Below are 18506 nucleotides of genomic sequence, written 5' to 3' on the forward strand. Positions count from 1 at the left end.
AGCACATTTTACAAAAGTTGGAAGATTGGGTGAAAAAAGTCAATCTCAAAACAAATAATTTATTTTTTTCGCCAAAAGTAGGCTGTATATTCTTTGTATTTCATAAAAATCTGTTGAAAGACATTACAATAAAAAATGTTCCCTGCAAATGCATCTCTTTTTAGACTTGATTAGAGTGACAGCATGCAGTACATCAATGTAAAAATAAAATATTATATATTTTTATTTTGCAGTCAAATGTTTCCTTTTCTGAAAAGCGCACAATTTGTAACAGATGGATATCCCTCAATAATTGAAGTTAAATTACAAATCTCAAAATATTGCACAAGTACATAAGAAAATGTTGCATGGTGAGCTGCTACACGTTGGCACCCCCTAGCGGTCTTTCTAAGACTGTTTTCTTTAGCTCAAGCATGGGAATAGCAGCCCTTGGAAGACACCTCTTTCAAGTCTTCAATCTCCCTTCGTGTTGAATGGTCAGATGTGAGGTATGGAACTACACAACCAGGGAGCTGCGCCAGTGGGTCATTTTACCACAGCCCTCAACATTTAAGGCTCTTCTTTTCTGACACTAACTCCTTAACTTAATACAACCACTCCATTCACCCACACTCCGACTTATAAAGTTTGGCTACGATGGCTTACTGGTTTGTGAAAACTGCTTTTGTCTCACAACAAACACTGGGTTAGCCCTCTCCTCTTAAAATCCACCATTACTCTTTCCCGTCCTTCGCGGCATACAGCGCCCGTAACGTCTGCGCCACTCTGCTCTTGAGCTTCCGTCCGCTGGTCAGGGCTATCCTCCTGTAGATGACGTCCGCCTCCTGCACGGCGCCCTCCCGCGGCACCAGCTTCCCCCCGTCCCTCAGCCGGCTCTCGGCCCACGGCCCGCCGTAGGAGCCGGACATCCAGTGCACGGTGTAGCCGCCGCTGGTCCTCTTGAGGACCCTGGCTATCTGCGGCCGCTCCCTGTTCCCGGGGCAGCAGAGGGCCACCACGTCCAGGACCTCCGCCCGCGACCCCGCCGTCTTTGGTCGCCCCTGGTGGAGGTGAGGGGGGGGGGGGGGGTGGTGTAGAAGTGACCAAAGCGTCGGACCGGATTTAAATGATCGAGTGATGGAACAGGTTGAGGAGGGGTTTGTAAATCGCGTTGTGTGTCATGTTTGTGTATCATTTGCCGCTTATAGCTTTAGAAATTTGGTGGCACTCTTGTTTTAGATCATAAAATGAGTACGTAGTTTAAAGATATTGGGGAGAACAGAAGGAAAGCTGATCATCGTTTTGATTATCAGTTATGACGGATTTCCAATGGTCATACATTTCATAAAGATCCCCCAAGCACTTGCTGCTGCAGCGACATAAATGAAATTATTTGGTTGGTTCTCTCAGCGACAGAACACAAATTACATAGTATGCTTGCCTCGCCAGACAAAGAACGCCTTGGGTCTTAACAGAGGAATAGCTAGGGAATCAGCTTCAGCCCTACTATAGTGAGGACCCACCTTGAATGGTCTCTCATCCGCAGTGTCCCGTTCCTCCGTCTCCATCAGATTGGGCTGGTGGGGTTTCCTGGAGGTGGGGCTGCCCAGCAGGGCGGAGATGGCCTGGTTCCTGGCGCCGGTGTTCACCTCCTCATCCTCCTCATCGCGGTCTAATTGCTCCATCAGCAGTTTGAACTGAGACGGGCAAGGAGGTCAAAGTAAGAGGATGATGGTTTGAGGAAATGCTTTACGTTACATACGTTACAAATGAGGGTTCGATCTGTTTTCAATTCTTTGTAAAGTTCATTTACCAGGTTTTATTTTCAACGTTTTTTACACAATTTTCTATATTCAAGAATAGCATTTTTCAGAAAATGGCATATACAAAGTTAATGTTTAGATGTTGTCTACAGGTCATTGAAAGAGTAAAATTCTAAATTCCAACAAACGGTGCATTTTCAAATACTTACATCCAAGAATTGCCTCACGATATTCCTTTTGACTTGGCCGCTGAGATCTGAACTGACCAGTCCAGCCTCGAGGAAGTCCACTGTCTGTCGCGGGTTGAAGTGCACGTTGGACTTCCTGTTCACCGCCTTCTCATACACCTTCGCTGGATCCGCTGGCGAGTACTTCTGGATTTTACTGCAAAAAGGCTTATTTTAGTTTGTACATCCCTCTTTGACATTTTACACAGACGCATTCATCCAAAGTGACCTACAGTGAACTGTTTTTAAGATACATGTCATTAATCACAAGGTGAGCGGTTAGACATCTTGCTCATCGTGGCGTACTTTGGGGTTCGAACCCACAACCATTTGGATGAGAGTCAAACACCCTAAGAACCAATAGCCTATCCTAATTTGTGCTGCTCTTGGCTAGTTTACCCCGAAATATATTTGAAACCACAATGTGTCCTAACATGATTAAAAAAGATTATTAATACAAATAAAAGTTTTAAATGTAGAAGAGGATTGAACAGTGAGTTGCGCGTACAGGGTGTGCTGTGTTCTCCCACCTGTCTGAGAAGCCGTAGAGGGTCTTGAGGTGCTGTTTGAGGACCAGCAGCAGCAGAACGCCCTGAGAGGCGCTGGAGAACTCCAGGAGAGGACCGGGGTTGTCTGGGAGACGCTCCATAACCGCGTCCACGTCTTCCAAGTCAGAGTCCGACTCAGAGTCCGACTCCGGGGGCTGAGGTGTTTCCCTTGGGACTGCGTCTTCTTCGTAACCATCATCATCATCACCGTCACCACCAGCATTCGTGTTAGATCTTGTATTATCTCGCCCGTCAGCATCATAACAAGGTTTCTTGATTTGAGGAGAATTTATCCTCTTCTTCTTCTTTGATGCTGGATTTTTGTGTAAAGACTGAAAAGAGGGCAACACTGAATACAGCTCTTCATCAGATCAACCATTTAATGATTTCCTTCAGAGCCCCTTAGTACCTCAGCATGCAAAGTGGCATGTAGACACAGATTACAAACTTGTTTGTTGGTACTAACGGAGTAAACTACCTAGCCAGGGCAGTTTATATGTGCTTACTTTGTTGGACAAAACAAAGACACAGCTATGGGAGCTACTAAACACTTGTTTGGAATAGAACGGATGTCAATGGCTCGCTTACTGCCCAATTTCAGAACCCACGTACACCGCGTGAAGGGGTGAATTTAACAAAAATCGTGGCTGATTATCTCGACGCAGACAATGTCAACCATTCCCCCGGGGTCTTAGCTAATACCTGTGGTCTAACACAAGTTGGCTCCGAGTGTCTCACCTCCTTGAAGGACTGCAGCAGGTTGCTACCGGAGACGGACAGCGTGATGTCCACGTGGTGCATGATGAACAGAGGCTCCTCCTGGCTCTGGTAGGGGAAATACGCCAGGTTGTCGGCGATGAACAGCAACAGATTCACCTCCGTCTTCTACAGGAGGAGCGGCATTACAACATCAGGTCAACCAACTAAGAGCATCCACTCTTCGCTCTGACAACCTTCCTGCAGACCGACTGCATCCCAACATCCCAGTTGGAGGGTAAGATATAGTCCTTTACCACAGAGGGTAAGGTGTATCTGCGGGTGGAATAATGACAAACGGCCATGACACGCTACCACAGACCAACTATTTTTCTTGCTTTCTCTGAAGCCCAGCCACGAAATGCTCGGTATTTTTTACTTATAAATGTATAATTCTTTGGTGGTTAACTTGATGGACAAGCGATCGCCCCCCGGCGCTACTTACGGCGCTGTCGTCGAACTGGTTGAGCAGGGAGAGGAGGAAGGCCCTCCTGTGCGTGCGGTTGGTGCGGACCATGGAGAAGAGGCGGGAGCAGAGGGCCGAGTGGGCGTGGTCCTCCCGGAAACCTCGGAGAACGGTGGCCTCGGGGCCTGCGATGGCCTGCTGCACCTGGTAGGCCATCTTCATCCCCGCCACCGCCTTCATCTGTACAACAGCAAGAGAGGAAGAGGAAGATGAATGAATGAATGAATGATGGTACTTAATTATTTGTCAACGAAATGGAGATTAGAGTTGAGGAGTGCAAATGCTGTACAAAGCTATGGAAAATAACTGTACAATGAAGGCCCCACTGTCTAAGCAGTAGAAATACATTTATTAATTACTCTCAAGCAGTTGAAACTAAATGGGTTAAAGGGGGGCATTTGTGTGTCGAGGGTTGAGATCCAAACACACAGAGGGGGAGTTTCAACATAGAGCCACTGATACCAGGTAATATAATAACCAAAAGGAATCTGTCATAATCAATAATATTGTGCAATACCGAGTGCTATTACAAATATAGCACTTGGAGCTGATATAGGGATTCTACATCTTGCTGTTGTACTATTGTTGATTGATAGTTTTTGAACAAAGCTTCAAGGATGCTACTAAAGAAACTCTCTACTGAGGATTAGAGGCCCCCAGGCCATCTTTACGTCATCCATCATGTTTATGGTGCTCAGTGGTCAGACCCACTCACATGAATGAAGCCTGTGTATTTCTTGTCAATGTCTACCAGCTGCTGGTCAGCCTTGTTCCTCATGGTGGGGTCTGGGTCGGTTCCCATGGCGATCAGGTAGGGAACACACTGAGAAGAAAAAAAGAATTAAGAAGAAGAAGAATTAATATAGTCGTCTCGTCCAAAAAAGACATAATTAGTTTCAGTTTTCTGTTCTCATTTTGTTGTCTTTATTTGGTTGTTCTTTATTTTAGTTTCAGAATTAAATAAACACTGGCGGCAATTAAAAATGCGGCCCATCCAAGAGCGGACTGATAATCATCACGAAAGGCAACCTAATATCCGTTAGGTCTCACACGACCAGGTCCTGCTAAAGTATGAGCCCACCTGCACAGGATGGATGAGGCCCTGGCTGAGCGTCAGCACGATGCCGCTCAGGGCAAAGTGTCTGACAGTGGCCTCTGGGTGGAAGAAGGCATCCAGAACCGGCCTGAGGTACAGCTGCATGATGGAGCTGCTCATCCCCGACGAGATGTCCCCCATCTCCTTCAGGTCCTCCTGCTTGGACAGTGTCTGCCCTGCAGCCGGAGACAACAAGGAGAGGGAGATGATGACGAGGGTTATCATCAGTTTACCCAAGGGTTTCACTGCCATGTCTCTTCAGCTCTATTGAATTAAATATCACTTTAAGATTAAGAAGGATTTGGGTTTAGAAAAATCTAAAGCTAATAAAATAAAAATGACATTAGACTAAACTGATACCCAATTTAAAAATATGTTCTGCAGGAAAAAGTAAAATTTTATTAGGGGAAAACAAAACAGTTGAATATCCACAAACCGCTAATTAAAAAACAGAAGGAGAAATGAAATTGATACATGCAATTACAATATATACTACCCACGGTAATCTTAGAGGTCCCTCTAGATAAAAACAGCACTTTATCGTATTACATTTAAGAAGTAATTGAAAACCATAAGAGAACGTAACAAATTGCAAAATGAGGCATGGAAGTCGGTACATCAGACCTGATAACTATGAATAAAGTAGAGTTCATGCAAAGTTCATCGACTGAAACAACAACTGCAACCCAAACCCAAAGGTACTGGTAAACATGTCTCACAGTCGCGGTCGGCCTCCAGCATGCGGGAGTCCTCCTCCTGCAGGTAGCTCTGTAGGTTCTTCAGCACCTGGACCTTCAGCCCCACCGCCCCGCTGCGGTCCAACAGGACGGCGGTGTACAGCGCTCTCACCTCCTGGGTGAACATCAGCGCCGGGTGCATGATGAAGAGAGAGCCTGGGGAGTGCGGAGCACCAGAGGGTTAAGGTCAGCGGGTGACTTCAACAATGAGAGACGCGTGTAGGGACGCTACCGTTAACATCTCTGCCGGCATTTCGGCACCTATTGCACTTCTGAGCGTCCCTGGGAGTTAGAGATCACTCTTCTGTGTTCCTTCTCAAGGTTACTTCCCTTGGGTTTGGGTTTGAGGGTTTCCTTGACAGTTTGGGGGGTTTTAGGACATGAGGGTCTGTAGTATAATGTGAACCTGTGAAGCCCTCTGAGAAACACTGTATAAATAGAGTAGACTAGACTTGATGATCGGTTGCATGTTTTTAAAAATAGACAGACTCTCCGTGGTATTCAGAGTGATGGGGGGGTGTTGGATCTACCAAGAGCCATGAGGGCTTTGGCCTGCACCTCCTCCTCCCGATGTGTGGTGAAGTGGAGCAGCAGATCCAGCACCATGTCCTTGATGACGATCTGGACCACAAACAGGGAGACACAGCACGTGATATTCACAACACCGCTTGTTTAACCAAGTGTAAGTTTAGTTACTCTGGGCAACATTGAAGAGCTATCATTTGTATGTCATCTGTTAGACATAAAATAGCTGGCAGACGTTTGTGATAGAAATGCTCTGTGAGAATATGTGAGAGCCAGTTTCAATTCTAGACCGCTCCCGGCTCAATTCTGACCAATCATACCGTCTCTTCCCCGATTCCTTCGGGGGGTTTCAATTGTTCTGTTAATCAACGGTGCTGGGAATTCAACACTTCTCACTGTTTTCTGGGGTAGTTTAGTTTCCCTATCAAGTAGTCCCTTATCAACTGTCCCATCTTAACCCCCACTCTCTGCCTTCCCCCGGTCCACCTTGTTGCCGGCTCCCTTGAAGTGGTCCCGGTCGAAGTCAAAGTGTCTGCAGAGGGCCCCCACGGTGAGCAGGGAGCGCAGCAGGGCCGCCCGGTGGGCCTCCAGGGCCGGGCAGTCGGGGTCCTCCTGGTGCTGGACCTTCAGTCTGATCAGAGCGCCTACAGGGGCAGGGAACCCCGTGTGGAGGAGGGATGGAACCGAGATTAGAATATAATCATTTAGTGGTTTTTATCCAAATCAGCAAAAGATGAGGACATAATATAAATATCTATGAAAACGGTTTGTGTGTGTGTGTGTGTGTGTGTGTGTGTGTGTGTGTGTGTGTGTGTGTGTGTGTGTGTGTGTGTGTGTGTGTGTGTGTGTGTGTGTGTGTGTGTGTGTGTGTGTGTGTGTGTGTGTGTTTTTATCTTATGTTAAACGCCCCTCTATTTGAATACAATAAATATTAAAGTTTTAATGAACCTCACCATAGAAGCGATTAAAGCAGGCCCACACAAACGTGTAGCTGTGCGTGACCTGGTTCACCACGGCAGCCAGGCAGCTCACACAATGCTGGACCACCTGCAGCGCGGCGACACAAGACACACCAGACCGGAGTTGACTGCAGCGCCCCTTCACCATCCAGGTACGGGAGGGGTTTAGGGAGACTGACCGTCACGCCGTGCTTGATGATGAGCCTCATGAGGTCTTCCTCCAGGGTGAGGAGGAGGCCTCGGCTGGGCTCCTCCATCAGGGGCACCACCAGCTCGAGGATCCTGGCCACGTTGCAGACCACCATGTAGTCGTTCTCCCTCTGAGCGGTGGCCAGGAAGGACAGGAACACATCGTTATTCGGAATGCGCTGCTCATGTCTTTCTGTTTAAATATCGATTTATAGATTTGGAAGGCACTTCAGTCCAACGTCTGTTAAAATAGCACGCCCCATTTGAGGTCATTCCCGGAAGAAAAGTAGGGAAACTGGTATCAAAGTTTAAACCTGCACTATGTTACCTTTGAACTGCAGCTATTTAATCCATTAAAACATATCTGAAGTAGGAAGTGCAAGAAGAAAGAATCAAACCCGCCAATCCACCAGTCAATACATCATGGGAATGGGAATCATGGGAATACCTTTCTAATGGTCCCCCATCCACAGCCACTAATCAAGGCACTAGAGGCGGCTAACAGGAAAAATACCATAGTGCAGGTTTCAGTCTTTGTTTCTTACGTAACACTCGGTGGCCAGGTAAGGCTGCATGGCCAAGGCATGTTTGACCAATAGCTGCGCTCGGATTTTGCAGAACAGGTAGAGGGTGGTGAGGGAGGAGATCAGGTGGTCCGAGTCCTCTCTGCCCTCACAGTCTGAAACAAAGAGACGGACCACCTTTAATCCCGACGCCGGCTCTATGACTTAAACGGATATAACACTGCAGGAGATTTTCCCACCTTCATAAGACTCCTTAAACGTGAGGATGTGTTCTACTAAGTTGTCCACCAGCTGAGTGCAGGCCATAGTTGCAGGTTTAACGGAGGCGTCCTCCTCCGACTTCAGTAGCTATAGAATACCAAGACATTAGGAAAGTCGAGAGATAACAATAACAACCAAAAACAATCACATCAATGTCGACATTTTTGATTAGAAAGAGGACAAACTCACATTTTGGAGTAACTGTTCAAACCATTCATAGCCAGAATCTTTGCATGCCCATACCTGGAAACCAAAGATGAAATACAAACATTAGGGTAAACTATTAAACGTTCGGGTAGGGTTCTTTATCCCACAGTGGATGGTACGGACCCCTGATATTTACCACATCTGTGATCACGCGGGTCTTTCTTGCTAGGGCCTCCTTGTGGTGACCTGGTGTTGGGGTGAACCACATCTTCTGGAAAGTCTCATTGACCAGTTTCTGCAGAGATAAGTACAACAATGTGTTATCTTTAACGGTCGATGTCCACATAGCGTCTTTATTCCAATGAGGAGAGGCTATGCGGCCACGTGTGGATGCCAAGACAAAACTGCACATTGATGGTCTTTTTTCAGAACATTTTGCATTTTTGGTTTAGTTGCTACAGGTGCTTCAGGTTGTAAATCTCTTTCAACCCGAAAAAAAAAAAATAGATAAAATATTTCATTTTTTTTAAATAATATTTTCCGACAGTGCTGTCGTCGTATTTATCATGGAAACAGCCAACAAAGCACGGAGGGGGGCATTGTCGCTCTTGTCCATTGTCAACGCTAGGATGATCCCGGGCTGACCTTGATGCCCTCCTCGTCGTTGACCCTGCGGATCATGCGGACTGAGGTGTCGGTGATCTTGTGGAAGTCCGGCTGCTCCAAGCAGATGTCCCTGAGGATCTTGATCACCCTTTTCCTCACGCTGATGCCTGTGTCCTACGGAGAGCCAAACCACCTCTTCGTCATCATCATAATCATCATCATCATCCTCCTCCTCATCATTACCATCATCAGCACCATCGTCATCATGACTTCATCGCGGTCCCTAAAATGTTGTGGAAAAAACTTCTTCAATGCGTTTTTACCAGTATCCTTTCGACGAGCATGTCGTAGTAATGCTCGGTGATCTGGAGCCGGCTGAGTACAAAGTGTCCGACTAGCTCGACGGCGGCCTCCCGCACGCTGGTGGAGCTGTCCATCAAGCGGGCGTGGACCCCCCGCCGCACGTCGGACTGGGGAAACACGAGGCGAGAGATCACTGCATTTAAAGAGTCAGGACTCAGAGGCCTCAACAGCCCTTTTCTTTAGTCGGTTCATTATTCATTGTCCTGATTTAAATCGATTCATCTCCTGTACTTTCTAACTGTGACACCTCCGGGTTCTGGGATTTGACCTTTTCTGGGATTTGACATATATTGTCTTGATTATCAAGAGGGTGGGTGGGAGGATGTTTTACCCGTGAGAGTATACTAGGATCCACGGCCACCACCTCAGAGAGACACTTCATGGCTTTGGTTCTGACCGCGATGGCACTCTCCCCCAGCACGCGGAGAATCTTAGGGACAAAAAACGACAGCCAGTCTGAATCACGGCCGCAGACGACACTCGCCTCAGCCTTCTACTCTGCTAATAGCCAGGCTGCGACCGGGTTACCTGTGTTAGGTAAACATTGAAGCTCTTCGCAAAGGGTCGCGTCGAGGCCAGATGCCTGGCGATCAGACAGGCGTCCTCGTAGTCCGTGCTGAACGGATTTATTCTGAGGAATACATTAGGAAACGGAGATCCGTTTATAAAAAGTTAATCGGATCAGAAAAGTACTCACTCGGCGGTAATGGGGTTATTTACCTCGGTGTGATGTTCTTTGCGACTTTGAGGTAAAACTTTTTCCGCTTCTCCGCCCGTCGCACGACGTCTGAGGCGGAGTTGGCATTCGTGACCAGATGTCGTCTGCTTGGAAGCTCTGAGTCCTTCAGGAGGTTCACAGCTTTCTCCGTCTCAGTGGTGGTGTCCCGGAACCACTGGGCAATGTAAAAGCTCCTGGCAAACTGGATTAAAACCACGTTTGAAGACAGTGAATTAATTTACAACGAGTGTAGCATTGGCGCAGTGTCCCTTTTCCATCTATGAAGTCATTGACTTGGCTTATTTATCATGCACAATGCATTTCACTGCAGCCATCACTTTTTAGTTCAAAAGATATTGAAAATACTAAGGATCTTAAGACTAAACACCTATCCGCGAATCTGTCAATTAATTTGTTCTCTGGTGGGAAAAGGTAATAACTTGTTTTAATTAATCCCATGTAAAAAAAATTACAGTTTTAATGAAGCCCTTGTAAAAAGTGAACGAATGACTTAATACATAATCAAATGGACCCGCTGACCTCCAGAGACCAGTCCCTCTCCTCATCGTCCTCCAGGTAGGTCAGCAGGGCTTTCTGTAGCCGGAGGGTCTCCTCCCTGCCAGGTACCTGGGCGCCGTCCCACAAAACAGGCATTAGGCCGGATCCTGTTTAAATCGATCAAGGTACACATTCACAGTGTGGTGTATAACAAGAATTGACATAATCAACATTACCTCTTTCAGGATTTGTTCGATGGCTGATTGGTCCACCCCGGTGTCGACTGCATCTCTGCGTAGGTGGGCGGCGACGGTGCCCAGGTAGTCCAGCGCCGCGACCCTGAGAGCCATCTCTGTCTGCTTGGTGCTGAACTGGTACACCTGTTGCATCCAGCAACCACAAATCCCAGAAATCCGTAAGGAAATCTACGGCCGGTAAGCCAGTAAGCCGAGGCCATCCCATTGTTCTATTTTGGATTTAAGTAACACGTAGGACGACAAGCCAACATGGGCACAAAACGAGCAATCCCAAACATCTCCCTAGAAACCTACGGCCGGCATGCTAGTAAGATAAAGGCATTACTTGGTCTACTTTGGATCGATCATGTAGGCGTCTCTACGTGAGCTAGGCCTTTTCTTTGTCCTACTTTATATTGAGTGCTAGCGACTTACCAGGAGTCTCCCCAGCAGACTGAGCAGTAGCTCAGCCGCTGGCCACTCAGGCTTGTTCACCGCCATCAGCAGGTCCTGGACAAAGTTCTCAAACAGCGGCCGGAAATCTTCTTCCCCCTGCTTACTGCCACACCTAACAACACACACAGACGCACACACAGACACACGCACACACACACACACACACACACACACACACACACACACACACACACACACACACACACACACACACACACACACACACACACACACACACACGAGTGAGCTATATTTAAGTTATGTTTTATACACGCCTTATTTGAATCCAAATCAAACATCATCATACGATATCATCTTCATGATATTGTGTAGGGGTTAGTGTATTATTATGGGATACGGTAAAGATTGTCTTACTTCTTGAGAAAGACTAACAAGAAGCTCTGAGCCGTCCTCATGGTGGCCTCATAGGAGTTTATGATAAGCCCACCTTGATCCGCCTAATATTATATAGAAATATACATCTTATACAAAGAGTTGCATTCAATGAACGGAAATATGTATTGAATGCAAATGAATACCTTCTTGTCGTGCAAATTCTCCACGTGCTTGTCAGAGGGCAGATGAACCACACACTGGATGAGCTGAAGCACTAAAGCTGTGACCATCTGGATGTACTGGGGCTCCTTATCCACACTGCTGCCGTTAATCCTACCAGAACATTTGAACATATAATAATACACAAACTATAGAATAAGATATGATAAGACACATGATAAGGCATAATATGACACTTGACTTTAAGGACAAGTTCACCTTAGCCTGCAGTCATATATTTACTGATACATAGAAAAATAGACATTATTTTGATGAGGTGAGCATGTAGCAAGTGATCCCTGGCACAGCTACCTAAACTGCCTGAGGCTGCGCTTGCTCGTGGGGAGTTTGGCCAGGGAGGTGAACACCTCTTCCAGAATCAGCTGCCTGTGCTTCTTGTACCGGGCGAACACCTGAGGAATAGAGGGGGCGGGACCAAAGCATTGATTGGCTGCTCCTTGCACTTAATCATACTCAACAAAAATCGGTTAAACAAAGCTTGCAGAGATGCAGAAGCTAGGTTAGTCACAATAGGGTGGGACTCACTGCAGTCACTAGCTGGATGCTACATAGCTGCAATTCACTGATGTTCTCGACAAAGAACGGCGTCATTCCCATGGAGGTCACCTGAACAGGGGTTTAGGAAAACAACATAATACCGTGTCAAATAACGTGTAATTTTTATTTTATTTTTATATTATTTATTTAAAAAACCCACTCTATAAATGTCGTACACCCAGTTATACCTCACAGTTTTCAACAGTACACAAACTGAATTCCTTTTTGTTTATTTTGTATTAGATTTAAACAGTTTCCCTTTAATTAGACTTCAACTGTGACTCGTCACCATTGCAAACGGTGTACAGGTAGAAGACTAAACTGGTGCCGACAAATCGGCTACCCGTACCCTGGTGCATAAAAGTCCCAGGCCCGTAATCAGTGTGACGAGCGCCACCTGTGCTAGTCCCAGGACGACGCCTCAGTGTAGCGGCTCTGCCCCCACCTGCAGCACGGTGGTGTCGGTGAGCAGCTGGATCCTCAGCAGCTCAGACAGGTGGCTGATGATGTCACACAGTTTGCTGTACACAACGGCCACGGCCTTCTGCCTGTAACTGGGACACCTCGGCCGTTTGCTGCCTAGGGATCACACGATGGGGACATTGTTTTGACCTATTGAAAGCCAACTTTTAATAAACAAACTTTGCAATGTAAATTTTAATTTCTCTTTATTATCCTATTATATTAATATTATATTAATTCATCGTCTTATATGATGGCGGCAATTGTGATTTAATTCTTGAAGTCATTAACTCGTAAAAAAATAAATATGTCTAATATTAAGATGAGAAGAAGCAATCAAAGGGTTACAATCACGTGATCACGAATGGTGCAAAAGTGTCAAAAGAGTGACCTGGAGTGTGCGCGGCATCATGTGAAACCCTCCTTCATCCTCTTTATCCTAAAGAAACATTTCTACTTCATCCTTTCCAGCCAACGTCCCTTACATCACCTCCATGCAGACACACACTCAACCAACAGCCCCCCCCTGACCTCCGCGGGGCTCCCCCCTGTGGGCGCGGTCGTAGTGGGGGTAGACGGTGGCCTGCAGGTGGAAGCGGGTGTACTGCAGCACCCTCTCGATGACCTCCTCCAGGTACACCGCCTTGGGCATCTGCGGCGCCGTCATCACGTGGAGCGCCGTCAGGCAGGCGTCGGCCGCGTTGGTCACGCGCTCGACGAGGTCATCGAGGGCCCCCCGGTCTCCGTCCGCAGCGTCGTCGGCCTGGTGGGAGGGGAGAGACAGGGTGTCTGGTGAGCATGGAAGGGTCCTCGAAGGGTCGGCCATTAAAAGGGATGTAGGCAAGATCTGATAGTTGTTGAGAGAGAGAGCAGGAAATACCAGAAGGCAGTACGACCTGTGATTGACAGGTAAGGTGGATTCCCCAAACCAATCATGAACGAAATGCCCTGATTGGTAAGGAATGAGCGGTCTTAAATCTATACAGACTCATACGGATGAAGTCACGAGAAATGGAGATTCTCACATGACAGGCCGACGGACGGCTATGCCATTCCTTGCAAACTGTTTATGATGCCTGCAGTGGCTATGCAGTGGTTATACCAGGAACTCAGCAGTCGGAAGCAGGGGGGGGGGTTGGTTTGGTTTTGGTCTGGAGCTGCATCTGCTCTCATCCCGTAGTCACAGCCCGCCTGAAGCAGTGGAGGAATGTTCTCGGTGACTTACGCGGTTCGTTGACATTGACAGTTTGGCACCATCCCGAATGTTTTTCTCAAGGATGTTCAAAACCTTGATTAACTTGACGGTTGGCAGCTATGTATGAGATGAATGAGAGGATTTAAAAAATAATTACATGTATTACAAAATGCATTATATATGTTACAATCCTTTAAATAAATTATTTCAATGGCTAAATATTTATCTGTGAGCATTAAACCACACAATCACACTATAAACAAGAGTTTCTTACCTTATAAGTGGCGCCCATAGCCTTGATTTTGGCAGACTCACTGCTTAGCTCATTCAACTGGTCCTTCCCAAGCAACAGCTCTTGGGGAACCTCATCATCTTCATCCTCTTCATCTTCATCTTCCCCTGGTTTGTGTAGATACAAGTTAATTTTTTTCAGATTAAGCCCAACTCTAAACTGAAGCACTTGCTCACCCTGAAGTTATAGAATTTAGTTTAGGGACATGTAGTGGTGAGGTTGCAGATTACATACAACTGACTATTATTTGTAGAATATATCAGTTATAGGGTGTGACTTCATTGATATCATTATTGAAACATTATCGATCAGCAGTGATTAAAGATATGTCCAGATGATTTTAGGCTACGAGCTAGTTCAAATGTTACAACTTCAAATATATGAAAATAATATAAACATATTGTTACCTCTGGCAGCGAAGTCCACGTCCTCAAGGTTCTCAAGAATATCATCCATACTTGCCACAAATCCCTTAAACGTTGGGGAATCGATCATTTCTGTTAAATAAATATGCATTTAATCAGTAACAATTTTGTCTTTACCAATTAGAGAATTAGATAATGAGACCCAAAGGGAACTAACCTTCAGGTGTCAACTTGGGCTGGTATAGTCTACTCCTCCTTTCCTCCATTTTGTTTGACTTTGCAGCAACTAAACAGGGAAGAGCATTTTGATCATGTGGGTCAAAAAGCCTTGGTGCAAATGCTAGCATTGATGACAAACTAGCATGCACAAAATGTAATATATCACTTTAAAATTGTATGACAGTGCTTCACTACATTACATTAATAGAGGATACAGCACTTCAAATGTTGTTAATGACCAAACTCTCCAACAGAAAGATTAGGTCAGATTAATACTAGTCTTTTTATTACTGACATACCCCCCTAAGACCCCCAAACCAAACTAATTCTGAAAATTATCCTGAAATAGAAAGAAATCTACCCTTAGGCTAACTTCCCCTATTGTTGTTTGAGGTATGAGGTATTACTGACTACGTAGGTCTGCATGTCAGCTGCTTTTCATATGACGTATCGTAAAGGCCGTTGACTTCATTAACAGGATTCTTTAAAGCAGCACAAGGCCTGAATCACATGTCCATCTGTCTTTCAATAGTGTGTTGTGAGTAAACTTGTGACCAAAACAACATGACAGTTACACATTCTGATTTTATTTCCATAATATATCGATCAACCACAAGCCAGTCTACACACACGCACACACACACACAAACACACATATACACACACACTTCCTGTCTGCGAGGCATGAAGTTATGAATTAGAATACGGCGCGAGACAGACTGAAACTGTGCGAAACAGGAGACATCCAAGCTCATCCCCAGACACATTGTCCTGAGCTCAGCGGCCCCAGAACAAAGACTACTTTTCAGCATAGAGGAGCTATCACAAAACTCTGCCCAGCTGTTGAAACAGCTGCAGGGGAAGCTTAAGTACCTGCCGTGGGGAAGGCAAAACTGAAAAAAAAAAGTGCATCGCAAGGAGGAGCAGATCCAGCTGCATCGCTACAGGCCAGGTTAGCCCCTGAAAAATACTAAAGTCAACACAGTCTCGGCCACCATTAATAAACTGTAAAAGATTTTCGGTCAAGATTTCAAACGACCACTGTAGAAGTTTTCTCCGCCGGAAACAAGGCCTAACTCCGCCCCTTGCTGTTTCTCGTCCCAGGCGCAGTGCCTTCTCCCCCCAGAGGTCCTGCTATAGTAACATAGTGTGACTGCTGGAATCAGGGATTATGCATAGACACTGTGTGAGGGAGTAGACCTACTGCCACGACCGGGGGGCTTCGGAGAGCCTTCCAGTGTGTCCTCTGGAGGGGCCTCCTCTGGATCCCTGTCGTGTTGCTGACGTTCCCCGAGAGGCCTTCTCTCCTCCTGAAACACGTCCCTCTCCTGGGGCCTCTTTGACTTCTTCTGGACAGCTTTTTACAAAGAAATGTTGAAAATTAAGTGAATAAAGACAATTTGGCATTAAGCATTGTCAAATATCGCTTTGCGTAATGCGCAACAAATAATGTCAAAACATAATATAGAATATGACAGAGGGATAAAGAAACAGACAAATAAATAACAAATTGGCTATCTATTTAATGAATGTAGCAGAAACATAAGCAGAAAACAAAAAAGTAAACATAAGCTGTTCTGGGATGCTAGGCGGTGGAAACTCTCATTGAAATCTCACCTTCATTGAAAGTGTCCTGATCCTCTTCGTTAGAGCCAGCCTCTGTAGCTCTGGCCTTCTCTCCAGCGGCCTCATGCTTGCGCTTATACGTCTTCACCTCCTTACCCAGCACCGCGCTAGGCTCTGGGGCTGGAAGTAGGTGAAATTAGAAACATCCCACCATTAACTTTTTAAAAGGCTTAGAGGCAACATTCACCTGACTAAATACTATCAATATCCCTAGCTTTCTAGGTAGTAGTGGTTTAATGGGGAGTATTGCATATAATGCATTGGTCATTCTTTAAACTATATTTAACTATTTGACTGCAATAACGCACGTGCACACAAGCTATGAACATAATATTTATATACCTCAGAGAACCATAACCTTAATATCAAGACCAGGACTAGGCAGCGCTCCAGGTAATAAAGAGAGAGGCTACGTCTCCTCCACCTTACCTCCTTTGACCCTGCGCTGGCCTGTCGTGTTCTCCAGGAATACCTTGGGGTGTCTGGACAGCAGCGTCGCGAGCAGAACAGGAACCTCTCCTTCTGGGCCATCGATCTCCACACTCTCCTTCGGTTCTCTTCATGGAGGAAAGAGTCAGGACAGGAATATGGGATTAGCATCTGTAAGTACAGATCTACATTAAGTGCATTAAGATGTAAGCGCTGTAGTTGATGAATCTGGGCTGGTTATTTGATCATTTACCAAGCACAAAAAACAAACATTTGCTGCTTATTGCTTCAGAAATTAAATTTGGTTCATGGTACATGATAAAATGAACACTTTTCCTTGGCTGCTTGTCAGAAAAGGCAAGCACATTTAAGACATCACTTTGCACTCTGGTAAGTTCTGATCGGAATTTGCTATTATTGATGGCACTTTATAGACTTAATGAATAATGAGGAAACCCAAACCCTATTAGATGGTATCGACTATGAAAATAAAGGTTAGTTGCGGCCGTAGTTGGGAGACACTTCAAATGCTGACATGGGGCCGGATACACTGGCGGGCGCATGATAGTGTGGTATCTAGCGTGTTCGACTCCCAGCCAAAAGATTATGAGTTCATCCTCCAATGTCCGCTGCCCAAGAAGCCGACGCCCTAGCAGCTCCTTAATAACAAGCATCTGAGTCTGAAAGTCACTTTTGATAAAAGCACATGTTTCTCACACCAGCGAAAGCTTTACATATAATACTTCATATACTTCATTTTCATCACATGAATACCATTTTAGCATTTGTGATAGCTTAAAGAATGCTGAAGTAAGTATATGTGCTGGCAAATCAGACTTTGGGTTGCATGAGCAAGACTATCAATGACATGGACGAAGTGGAAAAAATAAAGTGGGATCCAGGTTCCTTTCGCATCATGCGGATGGAAAGATCACAATTTGGCAGCAGCCACATCGTGATCCTTCCCCACCTTGTGTTTGGTGTCAACAGTGCAGGTCTCCGTGGTGGCGTAGTGTGATGGTGTGGCTAATTGATGTTCTGGCATTACATTAACCTCCCATACCCACTAAAGACTATCTGAACTGTATTCTGATGACCGTCGTCACAAGGACAGTTAATCCACCCTTGGTTGGACACCTCTGCAGTGTGATAATGTTCACCCCGTGTCACATGGCTTCGTATCATCCCTGCATAGTTCCATGAAGGTGACAGCCAGTATTATTCATCCACTGACTGTCAGTCCCCAGAGCCCAACCCCGGTCCAGAATCTGAGGCCTAGGCTCACCTAGTGGTTTGGGTTGGTAATGCACTTGTTTTTCAGTTATTCCAAATATCCAGAAAAGTTACAATGTAGAGTGTTTTAAGAGCTTGCTTCTTATCTCTGGCTACACCAAAGAAGACATAAGGTACAAAATGTATTATCTGTAATAATCAGAACTTATGAATGATAATTATTAACACTATTCAGAACTTTTGTCATACCATTTGCATATATACTGCAGTTGGACACCCACAAATGCAGTGGATGAAGTTATCAGACATGGAACAGCACATAAACACCCACATGTCCTCGTTGGAGACCTGGCTGAGGCTGTGGGCCAGCTGGGACACCAGCTTCTCGTCCTGACTGGCCAAGAGACAGAAGACATCTTCTGCTATCCTTCTGCTGTACAGGAAGCTCCGAGCTTTAGTGGCAGGAAGCGGAGACGGCAAGGGAAGGTGGTTCCACACTGAAAATAAGGATTTGAAAA

At 45.8% G+C, this 18506-nt stretch overlaps 1 protein-coding gene across 2 annotated transcripts in view; it reads right to left on the reverse strand.

Moving 5' to 3' along the window:
• Positions 1–18506, reverse strand: part of LOC130381102 (nipped-B-like protein A) — a 20161-nt gene continuing 1655 nt past the window's right edge. For both annotated transcript variants that reach the window (XM_056588535.1, XM_056588536.1), the window contains exons 3-41: positions 18320–18485; positions 16756–16883; positions 16318–16446; positions 15905–16057; positions 14699–14767; positions 14524–14613; positions 14099–14223; positions 13855–13941; positions 13161–13392; positions 12613–12746; positions 12156–12236; positions 11922–12022; positions 11594–11723; positions 11430–11512; positions 11034–11166; positions 10599–10742; positions 10405–10491; positions 9867–10066; positions 9675–9777; positions 9478–9576; positions 9107–9253; positions 8823–8957; positions 8374–8472; positions 8220–8273; positions 8009–8117; positions 7791–7924; positions 7236–7376; positions 7051–7144; positions 6584–6741; positions 6103–6193; positions 5555–5728; positions 4821–5011; positions 4455–4562; positions 3719–3919; positions 3256–3402; positions 2500–2849; positions 1952–2126; positions 1503–1676; positions 1–1040 (exon numbers count right to left, since the gene is read on the reverse strand). In XM_056588535.1, the coding sequence (XP_056444510.1) occupies positions 714–1040; positions 1503–1676; positions 1952–2126; positions 2500–2849; positions 3256–3402; positions 3719–3919; positions 4455–4562; positions 4821–5011; positions 5555–5728; positions 6103–6193; positions 6584–6741; positions 7051–7144; positions 7236–7376; positions 7791–7924; positions 8009–8117; positions 8220–8273; positions 8374–8472; positions 8823–8957; positions 9107–9253; positions 9478–9576; positions 9675–9777; positions 9867–10066; positions 10405–10491; positions 10599–10742; positions 11034–11166; positions 11430–11512; positions 11594–11723; positions 11922–12022; positions 12156–12236; positions 12613–12746; positions 13161–13392; positions 13855–13941; positions 14099–14223; positions 14524–14613; positions 14699–14767; positions 15905–16057; positions 16318–16446; positions 16756–16883; positions 18320–18485 (5483 nt within the window). In that variant the 3' untranslated portion in view covers positions 1–713. The remainder of the gene's footprint in view (positions 1041–1502; positions 1677–1951; positions 2127–2499; positions 2850–3255; positions 3403–3718; positions 3920–4454; positions 4563–4820; positions 5012–5554; positions 5729–6102; positions 6194–6583; positions 6742–7050; positions 7145–7235; positions 7377–7790; positions 7925–8008; positions 8118–8219; positions 8274–8373; positions 8473–8822; positions 8958–9106; positions 9254–9477; positions 9577–9674; positions 9778–9866; positions 10067–10404; positions 10492–10598; positions 10743–11033; positions 11167–11429; positions 11513–11593; positions 11724–11921; positions 12023–12155; positions 12237–12612; positions 12747–13160; positions 13393–13854; positions 13942–14098; positions 14224–14523; positions 14614–14698; positions 14768–15904; positions 16058–16317; positions 16447–16755; positions 16884–18319; positions 18486–18506) is intronic.

Source organism: Gadus chalcogrammus, chromosome 4 (genome assembly GCF_026213295.1).
Source record: "Gadus chalcogrammus isolate NIFS_2021 chromosome 4, NIFS_Gcha_1.0, whole genome shotgun sequence".
NCBI classification, from domain to species: Eukaryota; Metazoa; Chordata; class Actinopteri; order Gadiformes; family Gadidae; genus Gadus; species Gadus chalcogrammus.